This window comes from Daucus carota, chromosome 3 (assembly GCF_001625215.2).
Source record: "Daucus carota subsp. sativus chromosome 3, DH1 v3.0, whole genome shotgun sequence".
In the NCBI taxonomy this organism is placed as follows: domain Eukaryota; kingdom Viridiplantae; phylum Streptophyta; class Magnoliopsida; order Apiales; family Apiaceae; genus Daucus; species Daucus carota.
The window spans coordinates 15,036,382-15,056,269 of NC_030383.2; the positions used below are offsets into that span (position 1 = coordinate 15,036,382).

Here is a 19,888-nt window from a genome sequence, read left to right on the forward strand (position 1 = left end):
CAACGTAGGGTCTGTTTGGGAGTGCTGTTAAAAATTGCTGTGCTGTCAGAATAAGTGCTGGTAAAATAAGTGCTGTTGTAGAAATCAGATAATTGTTTGGTAATTTTTTGATATTAACTTATTTGAGTTATAATATAAAAAATAATAATGTTTTTGGTGAGGTTTTATAATGAAATCCATAACAGCATTCTGCAAAAGCTGAAAAACATCTTTTTCCAAAAGCATGGGAGGACCTGCTTTTTCTAACAGCAGCTTTTCAGCTAAAAGCTGCTGTTCGGAAAAGCTGCTTTTCGATTTACCAAACAATTTTTCACCTGCTTTTCAGCAAAAAACTGCTGTTGCTGTCTGCAACAGCAACCCCAAACAGTACCGTAGTCTCACGCACAACCTTAATAAATGTATAATAAAAACGTGTATGCACGGGAAAGTTTATTACAATTCAGAAACGAAACCGAACTCAAAGTGGGGTTTGCTACCAGAAGAAGTGGGTCCCACAAAATACCTACCGAATTTCCTCTCTCCGTTGACTCCGGCGCAAACCCAAACACCAAACACGAACCACGTCTCCTGTTTCCTCTTACCTCATCTTTTTTTTTTTTTTTTTCACTTTTACTTTTGTCTCTTTTTCTCCCTTTCCATTTCATACTGATGATGATGAAGACAATAATCTTAATATATATATACACCTATACATACATTTCTTCATTTCTCTCCTCTCATCTCAAATATCCCATTATATACACACACTTTTCTACCCCTTTATACACTTACACACACACAAATCTATTTTATTTATTCATACAGATTGTTTGACTGAGAGGATATTAATTCTTTTGATTCTTTTTGGAGAAAAAGCGCGGCCCAGATGGATTTTTCAGTTAAAAACGAGTTGCTGATTGTTATGATTGGTGTAGTATTGATGTGGAAAAGTGTGGGAGCTTTTGGGACATTTGGGTATGATATTCATCATAGATACTCTGATTCTGTGAGAGGGATTCTTGATTTTGATGGCTTGCCGGAGAAGGGTAGTTATGGTTATTATGCCGCCATGGCTCACCGTGATTCCGTGGCTCGCCGGAGACACTTGGCGGATGCTGATGCTGCATCTTTGCTTAGCTTTGCTGATGGGAATGAGACTTATCGTTTGAGTTCTCTCGGATTGTAAGTTGCCTCATTTAAGCTTATGCCGTATATATGTGTGTGTTTCTTTGTAGTTGAGAATTTTGTAGTTGCTGAATTTTGAGCTGGTTTGACTCATTTTCTATTTTTGTTTTGTGAAATGAAATTTTTGTATATAGGAAGATCAATTATGATTTTATTGGTGGTCACAATTACGGTCTGGTTGGGAACTTGACTTTCATTTGAAATTTTAGATTTGACCAAATAACATGTTTGGATACACAAGACGTGTTGTATTTGGAGTTCATTGGAAATCCATGACATTCGAATTCCAGTATAAAGTTGAGACTTTGAAATGACATCTCAAATCATGTCATTGAAATTCAAAATTTGAAGTAGAATACATGTCCTCAAAGACAATCTTAGGCAAATTGTGTAACTAATATTCCATTTTAATAAAAGCCATAATTTCTAACTAATTATGCATTGGTTGATTGTTAAAATTACTCTCTAGCTTATACTTAAGTTTGAAACCTGATCACAGTGCTCTTTGTTTTGATGATTAACTTTGATATCTAATTCCGTTGTCTTTCTAGTAGTTAATATCTTTTCTCGAAATTTTCAGCTTGCATTATGCAAATGTCTCCATAGGTACACCAAGTGTATGGTTTTTGGTGGCACTTGACACTGGAAGTGACCTGTTCTGGTTACCCTGTGATTGTGTTAGCTGTGTTCGTGATTTGAAGACTAGTTCCGGACGAGTATGTGATTTTGTTTCTACTTTTTCGTTTCCATGACTTAATATCATATAATCGTGTACAGTTCTATGACTTGTGAACCGATATTACTTTAGGAACGGGTTTCTAGGGATATTTCAATTGGTAACTTCAAAATAATTTCCTTGTTATAACGAGCGTGACTCTTTTTTGTGTGTGTCAAGCAGCAAATCCAGTTCAATATCTACAGCCCTAATATATCCTCAACTAGCACATCAGTTCTTTGTGACAATGACCTTTGTCAACTAAAGAGCAGATGCTCTGCTGCAAGTAATACTTGTCCGTACCGAGTTCGATACCTTTCGAGCAATACATCATCTACCGGATTCTTGGTGGGAGATGTTTTGCACTTAAATACAGACAATAATCAACAGAAAGCTATTGAGGCAAATATTAAATTCGGGTATGTATGTTGTTTTATGATTATTAGCTCAAAAATCGAGGTTATATTTACTGATTTGTTCATAATTGAATTGCTTGCTCTACGTGGACTATTTTACTGGATAGAATATGTCTATAGATATCTGTTTCATTGTTATCATACTGAACTGGACTTTTTGGAGCTTTGTTTTTGTTCAGTTTAGCTTTTTTCACATTCTTGTTTTATTAGAGAAATTTCTAAGCTGTGCAAGATAATAAAGTTATCATGGTATATATTTACAGCACAATGATATACTCTCCCTAATTCATCTGAACTGATTGTGTTACCTTTATAAGCTGTGGGACGACTCAAACTGGTTCATTTTTGGATGGTGCGGCTCCCAATGGTCTATTTGGACTCGGTATGGAGAAGGTATCGGTTCCTAGCATTTTAGCTAGTGAAGGGCTTGCTGCAGATTCTTTCTCCATGTGTTTTGGACCAGATGGAGCTGGAAGAATCAAATTTGGTGATAAAGGCAGCTCGGATCAGTCAGAAACACCATTTAATATTGACCAATTAAAGTAAGTGGTCTTGTTTTTCTTTTATAAAGTTTGAAATTCTTCTATTTTTCTCATATACTTTATGCTTATTAAACTTACCTTTCCCCTCCCAAAAACTTGCAGTCCCACTTATAATATCAGCATCACACATATAAGTGTGGAGGAAAAGGTTACAGATGTTAATCTTGCTGCAATTTTTGATTCCGGTACCTCGTTTACATACTTGACCGACCCAGCATACACAATAATATCTGAGAATGTGAGTAATATATCTTTATACTTTCAGTAGCATCATCCAGGTTGGTATGTGATGGCTAACAGTTTTATTAACTTTGCAGTTTAATTCCATTGCCCAAGAGAAACGGGTATCGCCTAATTCCGATCTTCCTTTTGAATATTGCTATGTATTAAGGTGAAATTATTATGGAAACTAATCTTATATAGTTTTCCTTCTTTTTCCCCTGATCCTTGAGGAATGAGTCTTTCTTTTTGTACAGTCCAAACCAAGATAGCTTCAGGGTTGCGAATGTGAATCTTACAACCAAAGGAGGCGAACAGATCTTTGTGAATGATCCAGTAGTGTATATTTCTACACAGGTATAATTCCATTTTACTTCTGCAGTTTGTTTTTTGTGTAATCAATATTCTAATGTGCCCCCATGTTTTGCAGGAAGGTGCACTTGTATATTGTTTAGGTCTTGTCAAGAGCGAGGATATAGACATCATTGGACGTAAGTGTTATCTGAACATATCTCCCTTAACCATGACTGATGCATTGTAGGCTTGTAGCACTAGAAGTAGATCTGACATAAGTTATGAAATGGTTGTTATTTTTCAATATGCAGATAGTCGCAAGAAAATAGTTCTTGTAAAATAGAATATGATTAAGTAAATTAGTAATAAAAGAAGAATTTGAATGGAAGATCACGTTTCTGGAATGGGGCAACTTAGCCTAAACTATTGCATCTTAGATTCTACACGTTTGGTTTTTTTTGTTATAGCTCTTGTTATTTCCTGCACTCTTTGCACCCGATTTTTGACTCGAGGTGCCATCTCTACAATCTATACTATATTATTATAAACGAACATGGTATGATACTATGATTCGTGGTAGGTAGTATGTAGGGTTTAGAGTTTAAATATTTAAAATTTAATATTTATAGTACTATATAGCACAACAAAGACAAAGCTTTAAGGTTTGAAGCCCACTAAATTACATATTAAATTTTAATATTTATGCTTGTGTAAGGCTAGGTACCCCAAATTGTAAAAAAAATATATTCAAATAATGGATAGTATGGGCTAATTTAATTGGCGAGGTTGATCTGAATATGGTGCGGGGTCCCCTCTTATTTAATCGTGGCATTTCCAATCAAAAAGTACCACCTAGTGTTTAAGGAAAGTTTGGGATAATTTTGGATCCTTTCGGGGTCTCTAGCATTTTCCTGTATACTATGAGTTCTCATAGTACCAAAGATTTAGGATTAGATTTCTTTAGGAAACCTATTAAATATAAATATTAATCTATACAAAACTAATAAATTCGAAAGACAAAAGTTTTGGTTGGTTGTTATTTGGGCAAATTTATGTTAAAACATATTTAAAGATTACAATATTAACACATCACTTGGGCTATTTATATTTAAAATTGTTTTACCAGCCTTAATTGTGAAAACCTTATTTTAATTGGAGTTATTTTATTAACAACAGTCTGCGTTTCTAAGAGTGCAAAAGCTTCCAGAGGAATCCTTAATGAAATTAACCACACAGTCTATTATGTACTTAGCTAGAATAATGTTTCTGCCTCCTGATGTTTCCTTTTTTACTAAACTTGGAGGCAGTTGATACATATGACATATCTGAATTAATGTAAGGTATTTCACTATTTGAGACCATACCTGCCTGATTCTTGTTTTCATACTATATGACGATCATAATTTTTTTATGCAGAAAATTTCATGACTGGGTACAATTTTGTATTTGATCGTGAAAAAAAGGTTTTGGGTTGGAAGGCATCCGATTGTAAGTACAATGCTGTTAATATCTTTGAAAATATATGCTATATCTTGTGTAATGTTTGAGCTTAGATATATACTTTTCGCAGGTTATGATGGCAATACCTCAGCTTCCCTTCCCATTAACCCCTCGAAAGGTGCACCTCCACCTGGGAAAACTACTCCCGCAACAAATCCTCCAGCCAGTGTAGAACCGGAAGCCAAGTCAGGCAACAGAACTGGTTCTCCCAACGCAAGCCCTATTCAACCCCAACCTACCCTTCCATTTAACCATTCTGCTCGCTCAAGTTCACTGGGGCACACACTTCTGATCGTTTTTTGTTCTTTGATTGCTCATTGTTTGACCATTCTGTTTTTCTAAATTTTGGATACAAGTATAATTTATTTTCATTGTCTTGTATTAGTCCAGTACATTTATACAAACCTACCTATGGTGAGGCTAGTTATGACTTGTGAGACTCGGTTTGTAAATATACATGAATATTATTACCACTGCTTATACATAGTATAGTTGTCAGCTTGATTTGTGACACCTAGAGTTCTAATTGTAGTGAAGCAGCTTGCCAGCTTGAGTCGGGTAGCTTGTACGAGCTCAGCTTAAGCTCGAGAATGAGCTAAGTTCGAACATCCTTTTTGGGCTCACGAAATTAACTGACTGTTGGCAGTTTAAAGCTTAAAGCTTGGCCTTGATGAGCTAGCCTTAAAGCTTAAAGTTTATATTTGATGTATTCTTAAATTTTGGAGAGTTATAAATATAGGTGCTCCATATGCCTTCTTCCTCGCATTTCCTTGCACTTGAAAGTTTTTTTTATTCGCTGATGTTGTAGTACAGGATATGGACCATTTCTTTTAAAGCTCTAAAGAGAATTGTGAAATATCTAATTATAGATTTCAAATATAAAAATGTGAATTTAGAAAAAGTGGGCTAAGCAATTTTGTTGAAAGAGCGTGTTTGTATTGATTTTGTTTTAATCTCGTCGATTAAATTTCTAATTATTCAATTAATCATTCAATTAATTTCTGATCAATTTAACTGTTTTCAAATTTATTTTTGATTCATATTTTCACCGACTAAATCCGCATCAGAAGATTTCCGCTAATAGCGGGAACTGGCCGGACATTAGAAACCTTTCTCCGTATCTTTTACTTCGGTCAATAAGACTTACAAGAATAGTTTACGACGCGAGAGTTAACCAAAAAACAACCAGGCTATGAGACTACTTGTGATATGGGCTCTAATTTTCAATCTTTTGAAAAAGAGTTTTTTTATTGTGTGCCCGTGGACACATGTTAAATGTGGAAATTTTTTACATTTGGATTTTATTTTTTTTATGTGTTTGGTGTATTTGAGGGGGTCCACCATTATTAAGAAGTAACAAGAACCAAACAAAATGATAAAAACACAAATATTTTCGCGCTTATCATATGGTCATGGGCACATTATAGAAAAACCGTTTGAAGAAAATTAGCTACATACTTGATGGAAAGATGAAAAAATATTCGATTTCTTTATTGAAGCGAACAGAACAATTAAATTGGACAAGCGGCTGGCACAGAGACAGCAGCATAACAAAACAAAACAAAACGAAGTAATAAAAAACAAAGAGCACGATAAGCAAACAAGGCAAACTGCACACACGTCGTCGTATTATGAACTGATGCGGATCATCAGGGACTCCTGGGAACGTGAGCTTTTTTGAAAACGAACTGGTGGACAAGCGCTGCAGCGAGAGCTCCCAGAAATGGGCCGATCCAGAATATCCACTGCACACATACATGCATGCATATGTTATCAACTTATCACGTCACCACAAACTCAAACAAAACATATACATGCATGGGCGGATCTAGACACAAAATTTTAGAGGGGCACCAAGCAAATTTTCGGAAAACATTTATATATTTTTAATTTTTGGGGTGCACTTCTATAATTTTGTAAAATTTAGAATGGTGAAAAAAATGTAAAAAAAAATTTAGGAGGACGTGTCCCCCGTACTTCTTCCTAGATCCGCGCCTGCACTCATGCACCACTAGCCCATTTATCAGCAGTATTAGTTCGTAAATATCTCAACTCTTCTGTGGATTCACTCTGTTATTTTCCACCCTCTTGTTAGTTGTTATCTCGAGGGGATAACAAAGTGAATCGAGTCGAAATCGAGCTTTCAAAAAATTAAATCAATCTCAAATTTAGTCAGTGATATAAATATATTAAATGACCGATTCTTCGTTCTTATAAATATTATTATATTTTGACGTCTTTTGTTAAATATTTTAGATGAAGATACAATTAGGATGATGTATAGTTAATAACCAAGTGTTGTATATAAAGAACTCTAGATCTCAGAATGCTTGTTAAGTTTTTATTTTTTGAGACTGAATTTTAACTAAAATTTATGTAAATTAGTCATAAAGGCTTTAAAAAGTTATATTAATAAAAAAATGTAATAAATGTAAATTTTAGATTCTAAAATTTAATAAAATAAATTTGGTTAATTTGAAGGGTCAAAATTTAAAAGCCATATATAATAAGTATATTTCTTTTGTATTACCAAGCAAAATTATAATGATTTCCCTTTTTTTTTAAATGAACAGTTATCAACCATTAAGCCACATACATGATCACTCCAGACTTTGTGATGATTGTAGATAACAGCAGGTCCAAAACTCCGGGCCGGATTAATGCTAGTTCCGGTGATCGGAATCGTAGCCAAGTGCACCATAAACACTGCAAATCCTATAGGCAAAGGAAGCAACGCCTGTTCACACAAAACAAATTTCACATTATTTTCAGATTGCGTAGAAACATCTTTAGTTAGTACATATGACATCCCCTCAAAGACAGGCTTTTAAGAATGTGGAATCTATAAAGTCTCGGGGAATAATATTTTCTTTTATAGTATTTGCCAAGCAAACTCTAAAGTATAACACACACTTCCGAAATCAACTAGTACGAAAGATACCTTAATATGTAAAGCGCTGTGAAATAGTACGGAAATGAGTTGACAGTATCGTATTATACGGAATAAAAAGGAATGAGGAGAGAATGAAATGAACGTACAGATATAAAGGGCTTCTCTGCAGTGTTTGCTTCGTCGGTGGCAGAGAAGACGGTGAGGACGAGGATGAAAGTGCCGATGATCTCGGCACCTAATGCAGAACCCTTTGAGTAACCTGGTGCAACTGAGTTGGCGCCACCACCTAGCATGTTATATGGATGCTCCATGATTGCTTTGACTAACCCTGCGCCGCATATAGCTCCTAAGCACTGCGCTATCATGTACGCCACCGCCCTTACTAGCGTCACTTTCCGAGCTACCAGCATTCCAAATGTCACCGCGGGATTAATGTGCCCCCCTGTGCATGAAAATATAGACAACTCAAAATTTTATCGAGATACTCCCTTTGTTCCAAAATAACATGCAGAAGTACGTTTTTTTTTAACCTCAAATACGTGCAAAAAGTCAAACTGACTATGAGGTACCTGAAATATTGGCAGTGCAGTAGACGAGGACGAAGATCATGCCTCCAAAGGCCCAGGCAATGCCTAGGAGTCCGACGCCATCGCAAGATGTTTCCTGCTTCTTGTGGCCAATGACAGTGGCGATGGTGACATAAAGAAACAAGAGGGTGGCGAGAAACTCCGCAATGATGGCTCGGAAAAAAGACCATTGCCCGATCTCTTTCATGTCCATCAGAGGCGCTGGTTCGCTTTGCCCATGACTACTGTTCTTCATGCTTCTCTAATATGCTCGAACTTAAGACAAAATTGTTGGGACTTTGGATGGACAACATGTAGTACTGGAACACTAGTATTTATACATCACATTTCTCAAGTCGTCCACGATATAAACTTTGGTTTATCATATTACAGTTGTACATTTTATTTGAGTCTGAGTTACATGAAAGTAACGTTGTTTATACACTTATTTACCTTAAAATCTTATACAAAATACTCAGTAAAATATATTATTATGGCCATTCAAATGCAAGATTATCTTAATTAATGGATTTACACCTTGCACCCCAAAAGTTTAAGCGCTTTTTCGATTTGGTCTTGAAATTTTTTTTTTTCAATACGCACCCTAATGTTTAAAAAGCGCTTCGAAATGAACCCATTTAAGAGTCAACTTCATAGAATATAATCAAAAAGGTGCAAATCGAAGCGCTTTTTAAATATTATGGTGCGTATTGACAAAACATTTTGTTTGAGACTAAATAGAAAAAGCGTTTAAACTTACGAGGTGAAAAATGTAAATAACTCTTATTTATAATACCTCGTAGTCTTATAATTTTTGTGACATTAACTTACAGACTTGCATTTTATATTTTTCTATTACTTTCTTTTTTCATAATACTTAAAAATCCAAAATTTTATATAGGGAAAAAAGTTAAAAATATTATTATATACAAATAACTTTTTTTAATATATTAAAACACGTGTAAAAGTAAACAAGATAGAAAATATGACGAGGAGGGAGCAGTGTTCTAAAAATCCCCGATTTAACCGATTAATCCCTGATTAATCCCCTGCAAGGCTGACCACCGATTCGATTTCTGAAATCCGATTAATCCTTATATATATTTCTTAATTGAAGTATATATGATAAATTATTAAAATTAAAATACTAATATTACTTTAAATATGAATAATTATAGAGTTTATAAATATAGTAAATATATTAGTTATGAAATAACTAATATAATAATAATTAAATATTAAATAATATTTTAATATTAAAATAAATCCGATTTTTACTCCGATTAATCCCCGATTTTCGATTAATCTCTGAATCGGTAACTTAATCGATTAGGTCTGATTCCCGATTTCTGTAACACTGGGAGGGAGCAGCAATTTCATATTGGATTATTATCTGAATTTAATACTTACGGAATACTACATATAAAAGGTATAGAGAAATTTTCCACCAAGTTCGTAAGATCATGTGGATGAACTGGCGCTACAGGAAAAAATGCGGCCTTGAAATAAAATAGGTTGAAGCTACAAGAAAAGTGTATGGATGCCTATCTGCAGAGAACGACCGATGGAATGACTAGATGCTCAAGTAAAGTAATTGTATGTCTTTATTAATAATCTTCTCGAATTCTCTTGTTGCTTTAGTAAATTACGCTCCACAATATTCCCCTTTGCTACAGGTTATAGTGAACTGCTGCATGATTTACACATAATAGAACAAACCATGACCTTCGGATGAACGCAAGGAACCTATAAAGTATGTCGTTATTCCAATTTCCAAATCTCTTATCCGTGTTTATATGACCAGGAAAATAAAGAAAACTAATTATTTATGATCACTTGATATCTGGCTGCAATTTGTAAGAAGATTCCAAATTATTTAATACTACTATATTCAAGTGATATATTCTATAACATACTAATTTTAAAATATAGCCAACTAATATATCCAATACCGTTGAAGCAAAATGTGTTACAGGTTCAGCAAATTTTACATAATATCTTAGAGCATCTCCAGCAGATTAGCTATTCCATGTCCTAAGCTAAAATTTTGAGGAATATGGACAAAAATTCACTTCAGCAGAGTCCCTATTCATTCTCAAAACTTTAAAATCCACTTTTCATTCTTCATAAATAGGTAATCCCTAACTCATTCCTCATTTGTTTTTTAATGATTAAATATTCAACTCTCACTTTTTGGACACTCTTTCCCATATTTTTCTTATTATCTTTTTGGTGAAAGAATTTGAATTTAATAATATAATAATAATAGAGAACACAAATAGGGATTATTGTTGGACTTGTCAATCAATATAGGATTCCTATTTTTTAGAATTTGAATTGTTTATTATATATTTAAGGAACGTAGTTAGGATATATACTGCTGGAGATGCTCTTTAGAGACTAAATCAATCTATTAAATATCAATAAATTTTTGTGATAAAATAACAATAGAGCAGTAGATAATAGATTGTCGGATTGGTGATCAATGTATCACTAGCCAATAATTGATGAATGAATCTATTATCATATATATAACTAGCATTTTACCCGTGTTACGCACCGAATGGTTATTTTTATAAAATAAAAATAAGTTTGTATACTTACAAATTCAAGTACATATTGTTTTATCATTTATATAATTTTATTACATAATATAGGTATAAATTTTTTTAAAAAATAATATTATTTCTTAAATACTCTGCTCAACACCCTCATATTATATGAAATGAAATAATCATATTTTCTTTTCAATCAAATATTATATAAGGATCGACTATCGTTTAGAGATCATGGAATGCGAATGCAATCCCTGCTCTCGGTTTCGGATCCAAAATCTAAATTATCTCAATTTCATACTGAATCCTCAATTTGCACCGATGTTGATCTAAACTAATTTATTTTTATAATATGAGATATTGAAAACTAATAAGAGAATAAAAAATGTACATATAAAATTATATTATCGTCAACAATTATGTAATATTTATGTATGAATTTTTTTATAGTATATATGAGGATTGGGGAGGCAGTTAGTAAACAGGGAAGGGAGCGGGGCGAGTAATTTCAGGGCCATAAATTTTTTCAATTTTCCGTATTAAATAAAGTAATGTCAGATTAAGGTCGATCGGGTCGGGTGGATGCATCCCCTGATATCAGTCATTATTATTATAATATATAATTTAATTAATTTGTACGCAAAAATTCATTTATATCCGCATGATTAGTCTTCGTTGCCATAGTTTAGAAAATTTGTATGCACTTAACTTATTTACGAAGTAATATAAATTATTAAATTCAATGGAGCATGCCTTAAAAGTATAAATTTATAACAAAATCACTCATGTAAATAAGATTTTATGAATTTAAAAAGATAAATATATTTTATTTTTATATCTATTTTAATCACGAACATAATGAAAATTTTGTCCTAAGTAAATTGTAAAGTCATTTGAGATTTCTATATTGGTCGTTCTTTATGTTAACTTGTGTTTATTTTATATTATTTTTCTCATTATAATTATAAATTTACACTTATAAAAACGATGTTTATATTAGAGGGTGAATATCTAATATAACTCATTTTCTGCGCATATTGTCCATAATGATCACCCACACTAAAATGGACCAAAATAACCACAAAGAGTCGCATTCTCTGAATGCGAATACTGAGTGCGGATCTAGTTAATGCGCATGCTTTGGCTGATTTTGTGCATGAGCATCAATCGTGTGTGAGGATTAAACTAAATTTTAAATCTGCTTGCAAGTTACGCATATATAGTATGCGTGACCAACAAACACGCATAGTCAGAATGCGTGTCATTTTTTTTTGTTCCCTTTTGAAAACACATATATGATCATACATACAGCATCACGGAGTCCAAAGCTATTTTGGATATGAAGAAATATGCATGGGTTGTCTTTATTTGGATCAAAAGTACCCTGGAGTGGTTAAATCACTTGATTCATATACACGCATCCTTTGAATGCGCCACTGATTGGTTAAAAGAGACATCAAAAAGGCATCAAACTCCACGTTTGTTATTTTGGGCATGCATTACATAAATATTAGTTATTTAGGGCATTTTCACTATATTAGATGAGTATGAATTTAATTTTATAAAATATGAAATATTTAATTTTATATTATGGTATACTCAAAAGACCATGTATGTCACGTAATACATGTTAATATTTTAACCACCGCAATAAATTAGAAATATTGTTTCGTCATATAAAAATTTATGGGTGGACTCATATAAAATTATTTTAACCACCGCAACAAATTAAAAATATTTTATATTTAATTTTATATTATATAATACTCAAAAAACCATGTATGTCACGTAATACATGTTAATATTTTAACCACCGCAACAAATTAGAAATATTGTTTAGTCATATGAAAATTTATAGGTGGACTTGTATAAAATTATTTTAATTTTAGCAATATTGTAATATTTATGTATAAATTTTTTATAATATATATATGAGAACTGGGGAGCCAGTTAGTGAATGGGTACGCGAGCGAGTGAGTAATTTCAAGGTCGTAATGTTTTTTAATTTCCCCGGTTGAATAAAGTAATGTTGGGTTAAGGTCGATCGGATCGGGTGGATACATGCCTAATATTAGTCGTTATTATTATATTATATAATTTAATTGATTTATACGCATATTCATTTAATTTGCATAATTGTCATTATAGCCATATTTCTGATAATTTGTATGCACATAACTTATTTATGAAATAATAAAAATTATTAAATTCAATCGAGTATGCCGTAAAAGTGTATATCTTGTAAAAATTCACTTATGTCAATAAATTTTATGGATTTAATAAAAAATTTGTCTTAGTAAATTATAAAATCACTGTGAGGTTTATGAAAACTGGTCATTCTGGATGCTAACTTGTATTTATCCTATATTATAATACCTGAGTCTACCCAGGTATGCAGTTAACCAATCACATTATAATTATATATTTATAATTATAAAAACGATGTTTATATTGGCTAAGTGTGAATTTAATTTTCTAAAATAGTAAATATCTAATTTTATATATTATATAATACTCGAAAGACCATGCACGTCATGTAACATGTTAATATTTTATCCACCGCAACAGAAGGAATCTGTTTTTCTTTGCCATCAAGTAAATAAAAAGCTCGTTCTAATCTGTAGGGTGTGGAGACTCGTATAATTTTAAAAAAGATTTATCAAATTGATCTAAACATATAATTATTGATTATTCGTATAAAAAAATTTAAGGATGGAATCTGATTTGTTCTAAAATTATCTAAAGTTAACGAATGAATATCATTGGCCTAAAATAAGGAATGATATATTGGTACTAAATTAATTCCTCTTTTTTTTATTGGTTAACATCCTAAATAATATATTTTTTCATAAATTGAATTGAATTGAATTAAATTACTTAAAGTAAATCTCAAATTCTATTATTATCTAATTAGTTTATTTTTAATTAGATAATGAAAAGGAGTCTAATTAGTTTAGTTATAATCAGATAATGAAAAGGAGCTGATTAATTATATTGTATAATAAAAAATTGTATTGATTAACTTGTATGTGGTTAATATTTTGGATAAAATTTAATAGAAGAAAAGTTGGATGATGAATAATATTACTGCTAAAATAATTCTTTTTTTTTTTTTGATTGGTTAACTGCATAAGGTGGTTGAAAGAAAGTTGAAGAATTAATATGATTGGTCTAAAATTTAGGAATGGCATCTGATCAGTCCTAAAATAATTCTTCTTTTTTGATTGGTTAACTGCATTTGAGGATGGACTCTGATTTGTTTTAATATTATCTAAAGTTAACGGATAAATATTATTGGCCTAAAATAAGGAATGATATATTGGTACTAAATTGATTCCTCTTTTTTTATAGGTTAACATCTTAAAATAATTTATTTTTTCATAAATTGAATTGAATTAAATTAAATTACTTAAAGTAAATCTCAAATTCTATTATTATCTAATTAGATTATTTTTAATTAGATAATGAAAAGGAATCTAATTAGTTGAGTTATAATCAGATAATGAAAAGGAGTTGATTAATTATATTGTATAATAAATAATATTAGTGCTAAAATAATTCTTTTTTTTCTGATTGTTTAACTGCATAAGGTGGTTGAAAGAAAGTTGAAGAATGAATATGATTGGTCTAAATTCAATTTAGGAATGACTTATGATTGGTCCTCAAATAATTCCTATTTTCTGATTGGTTAACTGCATATAGTGGTAGAAGGAAAGTTGGAGAATCAATATGATTGGTCTAAAATTTAGGAATGACTTATGATTGGTCCTAAAATAATTCCTCTTTTCTGATTGGTTAACTGCATACCTGGGTAGACTCAGGTATTATAATATAGAATTAGTTAGTTTTAAAAATATAATAAAAAATATATTATAAAAATTCAAATTAAAATATTAATCAGAACAAATAATCAATATACTTATATAAAGGAGAAGCGAGGGCGTGTATGTGGCGCCTCTCACATTTTAATTATGGGAAAGAGTAGAACACAAGTCTCTCTACACCTATAAATACCCATATAGGTTGTAGGGTTTTGAATCATCTAAACACAACCTCTTCTCTCTCAATACCACAATCCTACCTCTCTCTGGTGATAGTTCTTTTGCTCGATTTCTAACTCGGTGATGTCGTTCTTCTGCAACGATAAGTGAAGGCTGTTTATACGGTATTAAAAAAATAAAGGTTGTTGCAAGGAAAGGTAGTTATAGACCGCTATGTGGGAGTCGATAAATCCAAACACGTGAGAAAAATATAGTCTTGACATGATATTGATGGATGATATCAATAAATTAACTATTAGTGATGTATATTTGTTGGTTATTCTTTTATAATATTTGTTTTATTCATCGGACATGTTTGTTGTTGTTAATTTTTATATGATTTATTTTGTACAGAGGAAAATATTATTCATGCATTATAGACCGCTATACAGGAAAATACTTATATAAAGGAGAAGCGAGGGCCGTGTAGGTGGCGCCTCTCACATCACTCCGTTCTATTTTTCTAATTTTCAAGAATTTTTGGATGAAAAATATCAAAAATTGCTATGTTCAAGCAACTTTTAAGTAAAAGCTATTTATATAGTATTAAAAAATAAATGTTGTTACAAATAAAGGTAGTTATAGACCGCTATCTCACGGATTTAAGTTAGATATTTTTTTGCACAATCAATCCAAAAAATTTTTTAGGAATGTGACAATGTAAGAACATGATTACTTTTTAAAAAAAACGCAAATAAGATTAAGATTCGTCGTTCTTTAAATTGTTAATTACGTGTAGAAATTTATTCTCATTTTTTCACCATGAATTATAGTCCAATTTTACAATTTTATATATTAGTATTGGTATTACATCAAGATTTTTATAATATAAAATTTATTTTATCCTACAAATATTAATTTTGAATAATTAATATACTTTTTATAGGCAACCACAAAATTATTGCTATCTACAAATATTAATATTGAATTATTAATATAATTTTTATAGGCCGCCGTAACGCGCGGTTTATCAAATAGTATAAAAATAATTTACAAATAAAGAGTCTGTGCCCCGCTTCTGATATTAATTAATACTTAAAAAACCATCATTCAATAATACATACCACATTCCTTAAATTGAAATGATAGAAAATTGGTAAAGATATGATCCCATGCAAAAACTTTACATTTCCGTTATTTTTAGGTCAATCCCAAAAATATTTTTCCAAATCAGGCACAGGAGGAAGAGACTTTAATCGTTGCGGAATCATCTCCCTGTCAGCATTCGATGTAAAAGCTCTTAAGGAAGGCAGGGCTCTGTCATCAACTTGAAGTTCAGACTGGTCACCAGAGAGTTCTATGCGTAAGAATTGGAGACATGGAAAATCATCTGCACTGAAAACAATTTTGGCTCGACAGTAAATTAAACAAAGGGATGTAAGATTGGACAAACTCCCCAGGATGGGCATCGGCTCTTCTTTGGAATAATCAGTAAATACTAGTGTTAAATCAGTGACTGAATCCGGCAGAAAACTTAGTTCTGCTGGATCTTTCATCCGACACGTCAACCCCACCCTGTTGAGATGTTTGCAAGACGAAAGTGGTTGCATTGTTGAAATAACACCATCCAGTACGAGGACTAATGTTCTGAGACTTGTCAAATTTGCTATAGACTCCAAACTATATTCTTCTTTACCATTATCAGGACTTTCTTCTTCTGAAATTATAAGTGTATGGAGATTGGTCCAATTCTTGGTTTCAATCTGGCACCATTCCTTATAGATTATCCTAGTTATAGTTTGGAGCTTTGTCTGGTCGCTGCCAATATTCAAATTCCCTTCAATTTGAAAAAAGATCATATGTCTTAATTCCTTAAGCTCACATATCTCCTTAGGAAATACATATATAGTTTCGTCAGAGTCTGAACCATGCAAGGTTTGTAACCTTTTCAATTTGCCTATACTTGGAGGGATCACTAAACATCGACTATAATCAGTACCCATTAAGCCCAAGAACCTTAGGAGAACTAAATCTCCTATTTCATCTGGCATCCCCTCTGATTCATCTACACTCGTCAAGTCTAGCACTTTGAGATATTGGAATCTCGTGTACATCAACTTTGTTTCCTCTATTTTGAGGATAGCAGTATGAGTAGTTAATGCTAATGAGCGCAAATTTAAATTATCATCAGAATTAGGCCCAAGTAATTTAAAGTACTCACCAATTCTATTGTAGATTGAGTGGCGTGCCTGTCCTTGCAACGAACGTATGGGATTTGGATGATGTTTATTTGAGTCAAAAATTCCCAGTATCTTCTTCTCCCTGGCCATTGCTATAACAAGATCACGTACAAGATCATGGATCTTGAAAGATAAAACTTGTCCATCCGCAGTCTGCACTTCTATCTGAATCATATTGCGATTAATAAGCTCATTCACATAATCCTCAGCTACATCCTCCATGTCTACTCCATCTTGTTCCTCAACAAATTCCTCTGCAATCCATAATAGCTTTAACTTACGAACTCGGATAGTATGATCTTCAGGGTACCTTGCAAGGTATAGAAAACATTGTCTGATGTGGCAAGACAAGTCATCATAACTCAAATTTAGTAGTTCTTGAATCTCCGAAGACTCACCCTTCAACTTTCTCCAAAGCTGGTCCTTAACATCAGACCAAAATTTGTAGGTCTTTTTTTGCAATAATAGCCCACTCAGGATAACGATTGCAAGAGGTAAACCTCCACATTTATCTACCATCTCCTTACCTAACATCTCCAGGTTGGGGGGTGGTTTTGCTCTCTTACAGAACAATTGCCAGCTCTCGTCTTTGCTCAAAAAACCTAGTTCATGGACGAGACATGTGTCTTCTACACCCTCAGCAACAATCTTATTCCGCGTTGTTATAATGACCCTGCTTCCGTTTTTCTTGTCAGGAAAAGCATTTTTAATCTTTTTCCAGACCTCTACATCCCATATATCATCAATCACCACAAGATAGTGATCACCTCCAAGAAGTATCTTTCTTAGGTGCCCTAACAGCTCTACCTCTTCCATTTTGTTCAACAAATCTGTTCCTTCTACCCCAAAACACTTTATAATCTTCCTCAGAACATGCGAGATGTCATAATCCTCAGAGACACAAACCCAAGCACGACTTTTAAAATGGCCTAATTCGCTGGAGTGGTACAGCTTACTAGCAAGAGTAGACTTGCCCAACCCCCCCATTCCGTGAATGGAAATTAAGCCAAGCGAGGGATCCTCATTACAAAGTTTAGCCAACAAAGTCCGAACATCATCCCCAAAACCAACCACATCCTTCTCGTGGTCAAAGGAAGCTGCTCTGAGCAATGCTCTCCTCCTCTTTTGCACTTCCGGAGTGGCTATGATGATGTCACTAATATGGTATTCGTCTCGCCTACTCTTGATGCCAATGATTTTTTGCTTCAGGGACTCGATATCATTACCGATATCAAAAAGATTGGCTTCTTTCTCGCAGATGCAGATAAATCTCCGCATACAGTCCAGGACACCACCTTGCTCATCTGCTGCTTGTGCTTCTTGTTGAGAGCTAAACCTCTCGAGGATAATAACCGCCTGATTAGCAACATCTTTGACGCTGTCTGTCCATAGACGAATATGATCCTTATCTTGGTGTGCTTCAGCAGCTTTTACAGAGATAAGCAGGTAGCCTAACTCATCTTTAAGCCACTCTATACCATCTTTCACTCCAATCCTAATGTTAACTTGTTGGGAAACAAATTCACCAAGTTTTTCGATGGCAAACGATACAGCTGCATCAACCATTCTTCTGTGTAAAGTAAAACCAGAAACTTTAGTTTGTGATATGGCTAAAATGAAGGGAATCTATATGAATGGTGCATATAGTGACAAGCTTCCAGGTTGATGGCCCATATAGTGGTTATGGAGCCCTACTGCCTTCAATTATTTGGAATATGAACGTGATTCTATTTCAAAACTACAGCTGTACCTCATCATTCAGTCAGTCCTTGCTTTTAGGCTGTAGCTGCGCATCTTATTTGCCACGGGGAAAAAAGATTGGGACAAGATTTAGGGTACGTAGCATTACTCAGACTTTATATAAACCGAGTCTACCTATTTTGGTACATTATGCTTTACTTTTTTTGTAAATATAATCTTAGATGCAGGGACTACTTTATCAAAAGAAAATAATCCATCACAAAGGCAGAATTGATCTCTTACAACTAGGGTGGCATCAGTTAATCAATTATTATTTATTGAATCGGCTTCAAGAAGACTAATGTTCGGAGACTTGTTAAATTAGCTATAAACTCACAACTGTACTCATTTTCTTCTCCTCTTCCTCATGTTTCCCGGTGTCTCAAACCAAAGCCTACAGAGAATTTATGTAAAAATAGGATCGGGAAAGGTGAACAGAACCATGAAACTTCTGCAACATTGGCACATGTTGGAATAATTGTAAGTTTCTCCCTTGCAAAGAATAACTAGAGAGATATAGCTTTGAGAAGTAGCATTTTCAAGTAACAATATGCGAAAGCAACAAATGCTTCTGAAACATCCATGTTTGGAGCAAACCAAGCAGTGTATACTGTATACTGAGATTGACCCTCTCCGGCCAACTGTAATGTAGTTGTCTATGTATTCTTGCAGATATATTAGGCACGAGCATCAATACCCTTTATTAATAAGGGAACTACATTTGGATGGAACATCGGTACCAAAATTATCAAAATTTGGTCACTTTCATATTGATCAGGATTTAATAGTCATTATTATACTATTATCAAAAGACTTCTATATTGAATAAAATTTTATTATTAAAGACCTCAATATTCATTAGGACAGTGAAAGAACTAGTTGAGAAGCCGCGCGTTGCGGCGGACTATAAAAATTATATTAATAATTTAATATTAATATTTGTAGAATAAAATAATTTTGTGACTGTCTATAAAAAGTATATTAATGTTTCAAAATAATATTTATTGGATAAAATAAATTTTATATTGTAAAAAATCTTGATGTAATACCAATACTATTATATA

The 19,888-nt window shown here is 32.9% G+C and overlaps 3 protein-coding genes across 3 annotated transcripts; 1 reads left to right on the top strand and 2 right to left on the bottom strand.

Annotated features, from left to right (window-relative positions):
* Nucleotides 1-605: 605 nt before the first annotated feature.
* Nucleotides 606-5,361, top strand: LOC108214844 (aspartyl protease family protein 1). The gene is made up of 10 exons (XM_017387060.2): nt 606-1,161; nt 1,745-1,880; nt 2,063-2,298; nt 2,613-2,837; nt 2,940-3,075; nt 3,155-3,228; nt 3,314-3,413; nt 3,487-3,547; nt 4,767-4,838; nt 4,921-5,361. Exons 1-10 carry the CDS (start codon nt 866-868, stop codon nt 5,190-5,192), a joined length of 1,608 nt encoding a protein of 535 aa, XP_017242549.1. The 5' UTR covers nt 606-865; the 3' UTR covers nt 5,193-5,361.
* Nucleotides 5,362-6,312: 951 nt separating this feature from the next.
* On the bottom strand, nt 6,313-8,632 carry LOC108214845 (aquaporin PIP2-7). Its single transcript, XM_017387061.2, has 4 exons — nt 8,313-8,632; nt 7,890-8,185; nt 7,447-7,587; nt 6,313-6,595 (listed from the first exon to the last, which is right to left on the bottom strand). Exons 1-4 carry the CDS (start codon nt 8,563-8,565, stop codon nt 6,500-6,502), a joined length of 786 nt encoding a protein of 261 aa, XP_017242550.1. The 5' UTR covers nt 8,566-8,632; the 3' UTR covers nt 6,313-6,499.
* A 7,261-nt stretch (nt 8,633-15,893) lies between these two features.
* Nucleotides 15,894-18,776, bottom strand: LOC108212303 (putative disease resistance RPP13-like protein 3). Its single transcript, XM_017384031.2, has one exon. It carries the CDS (start codon nt 18,648-18,650, stop codon nt 16,050-16,052), a length of 2,601 nt encoding a protein of 866 aa, XP_017239520.1. The 5' UTR covers nt 18,651-18,776; the 3' UTR covers nt 15,894-16,049.
* Between the last annotated feature and the right edge of the window lie 1,112 nt (nt 18,777-19,888).

Bases quoted from the DNA above. Each gene is read 5' to 3' on its own strand.
- LOC108214844 (XM_017387060.2), top strand. From the start codon at position 866: ATGGATTTTTCAGTTAAAAACGAGTTGCTGATTGTTATGATTGGTGTA. The intron at 3,414-3,486 runs GTATAATTCCAT...CATGTTTTGCAG, and splicing joins TAGTGTATATTTCTACACAG to GAAGGTGCACTTGTATATTG. The intron at 3,548-4,766 runs GTAAGTGTTATC...TTTTTTATGCAG, and splicing joins GGATATAGACATCATTGGAC to AAAATTTCATGACTGGGTAC.
- LOC108214845 (XM_017387061.2), bottom strand. From the start codon at position 8,565: ATGAAGAACAGTAGTCATGGGCAAAGCGAACCAGCGCCTCTGATGGAC. The intron at 8,186-8,312 runs GTACCTCATAGT...TTTCATGCACAG, and splicing joins CTGCACTGCCAATATTTCAG to GGGGGCACATTAATCCCGCG. The intron at 7,588-7,889 runs GTACGTTCATTT...TTGTGTGAACAG, and splicing joins CAGAGAAGCCCTTTATATCT to GCGTTGCTTCCTTTGCCTAT.
- LOC108212303 (XM_017384031.2), bottom strand. From the start codon at position 18,650: ATGGTTGATGCAGCTGTATCGTTTGCCATCGAAAAACTTGGTGAATTT.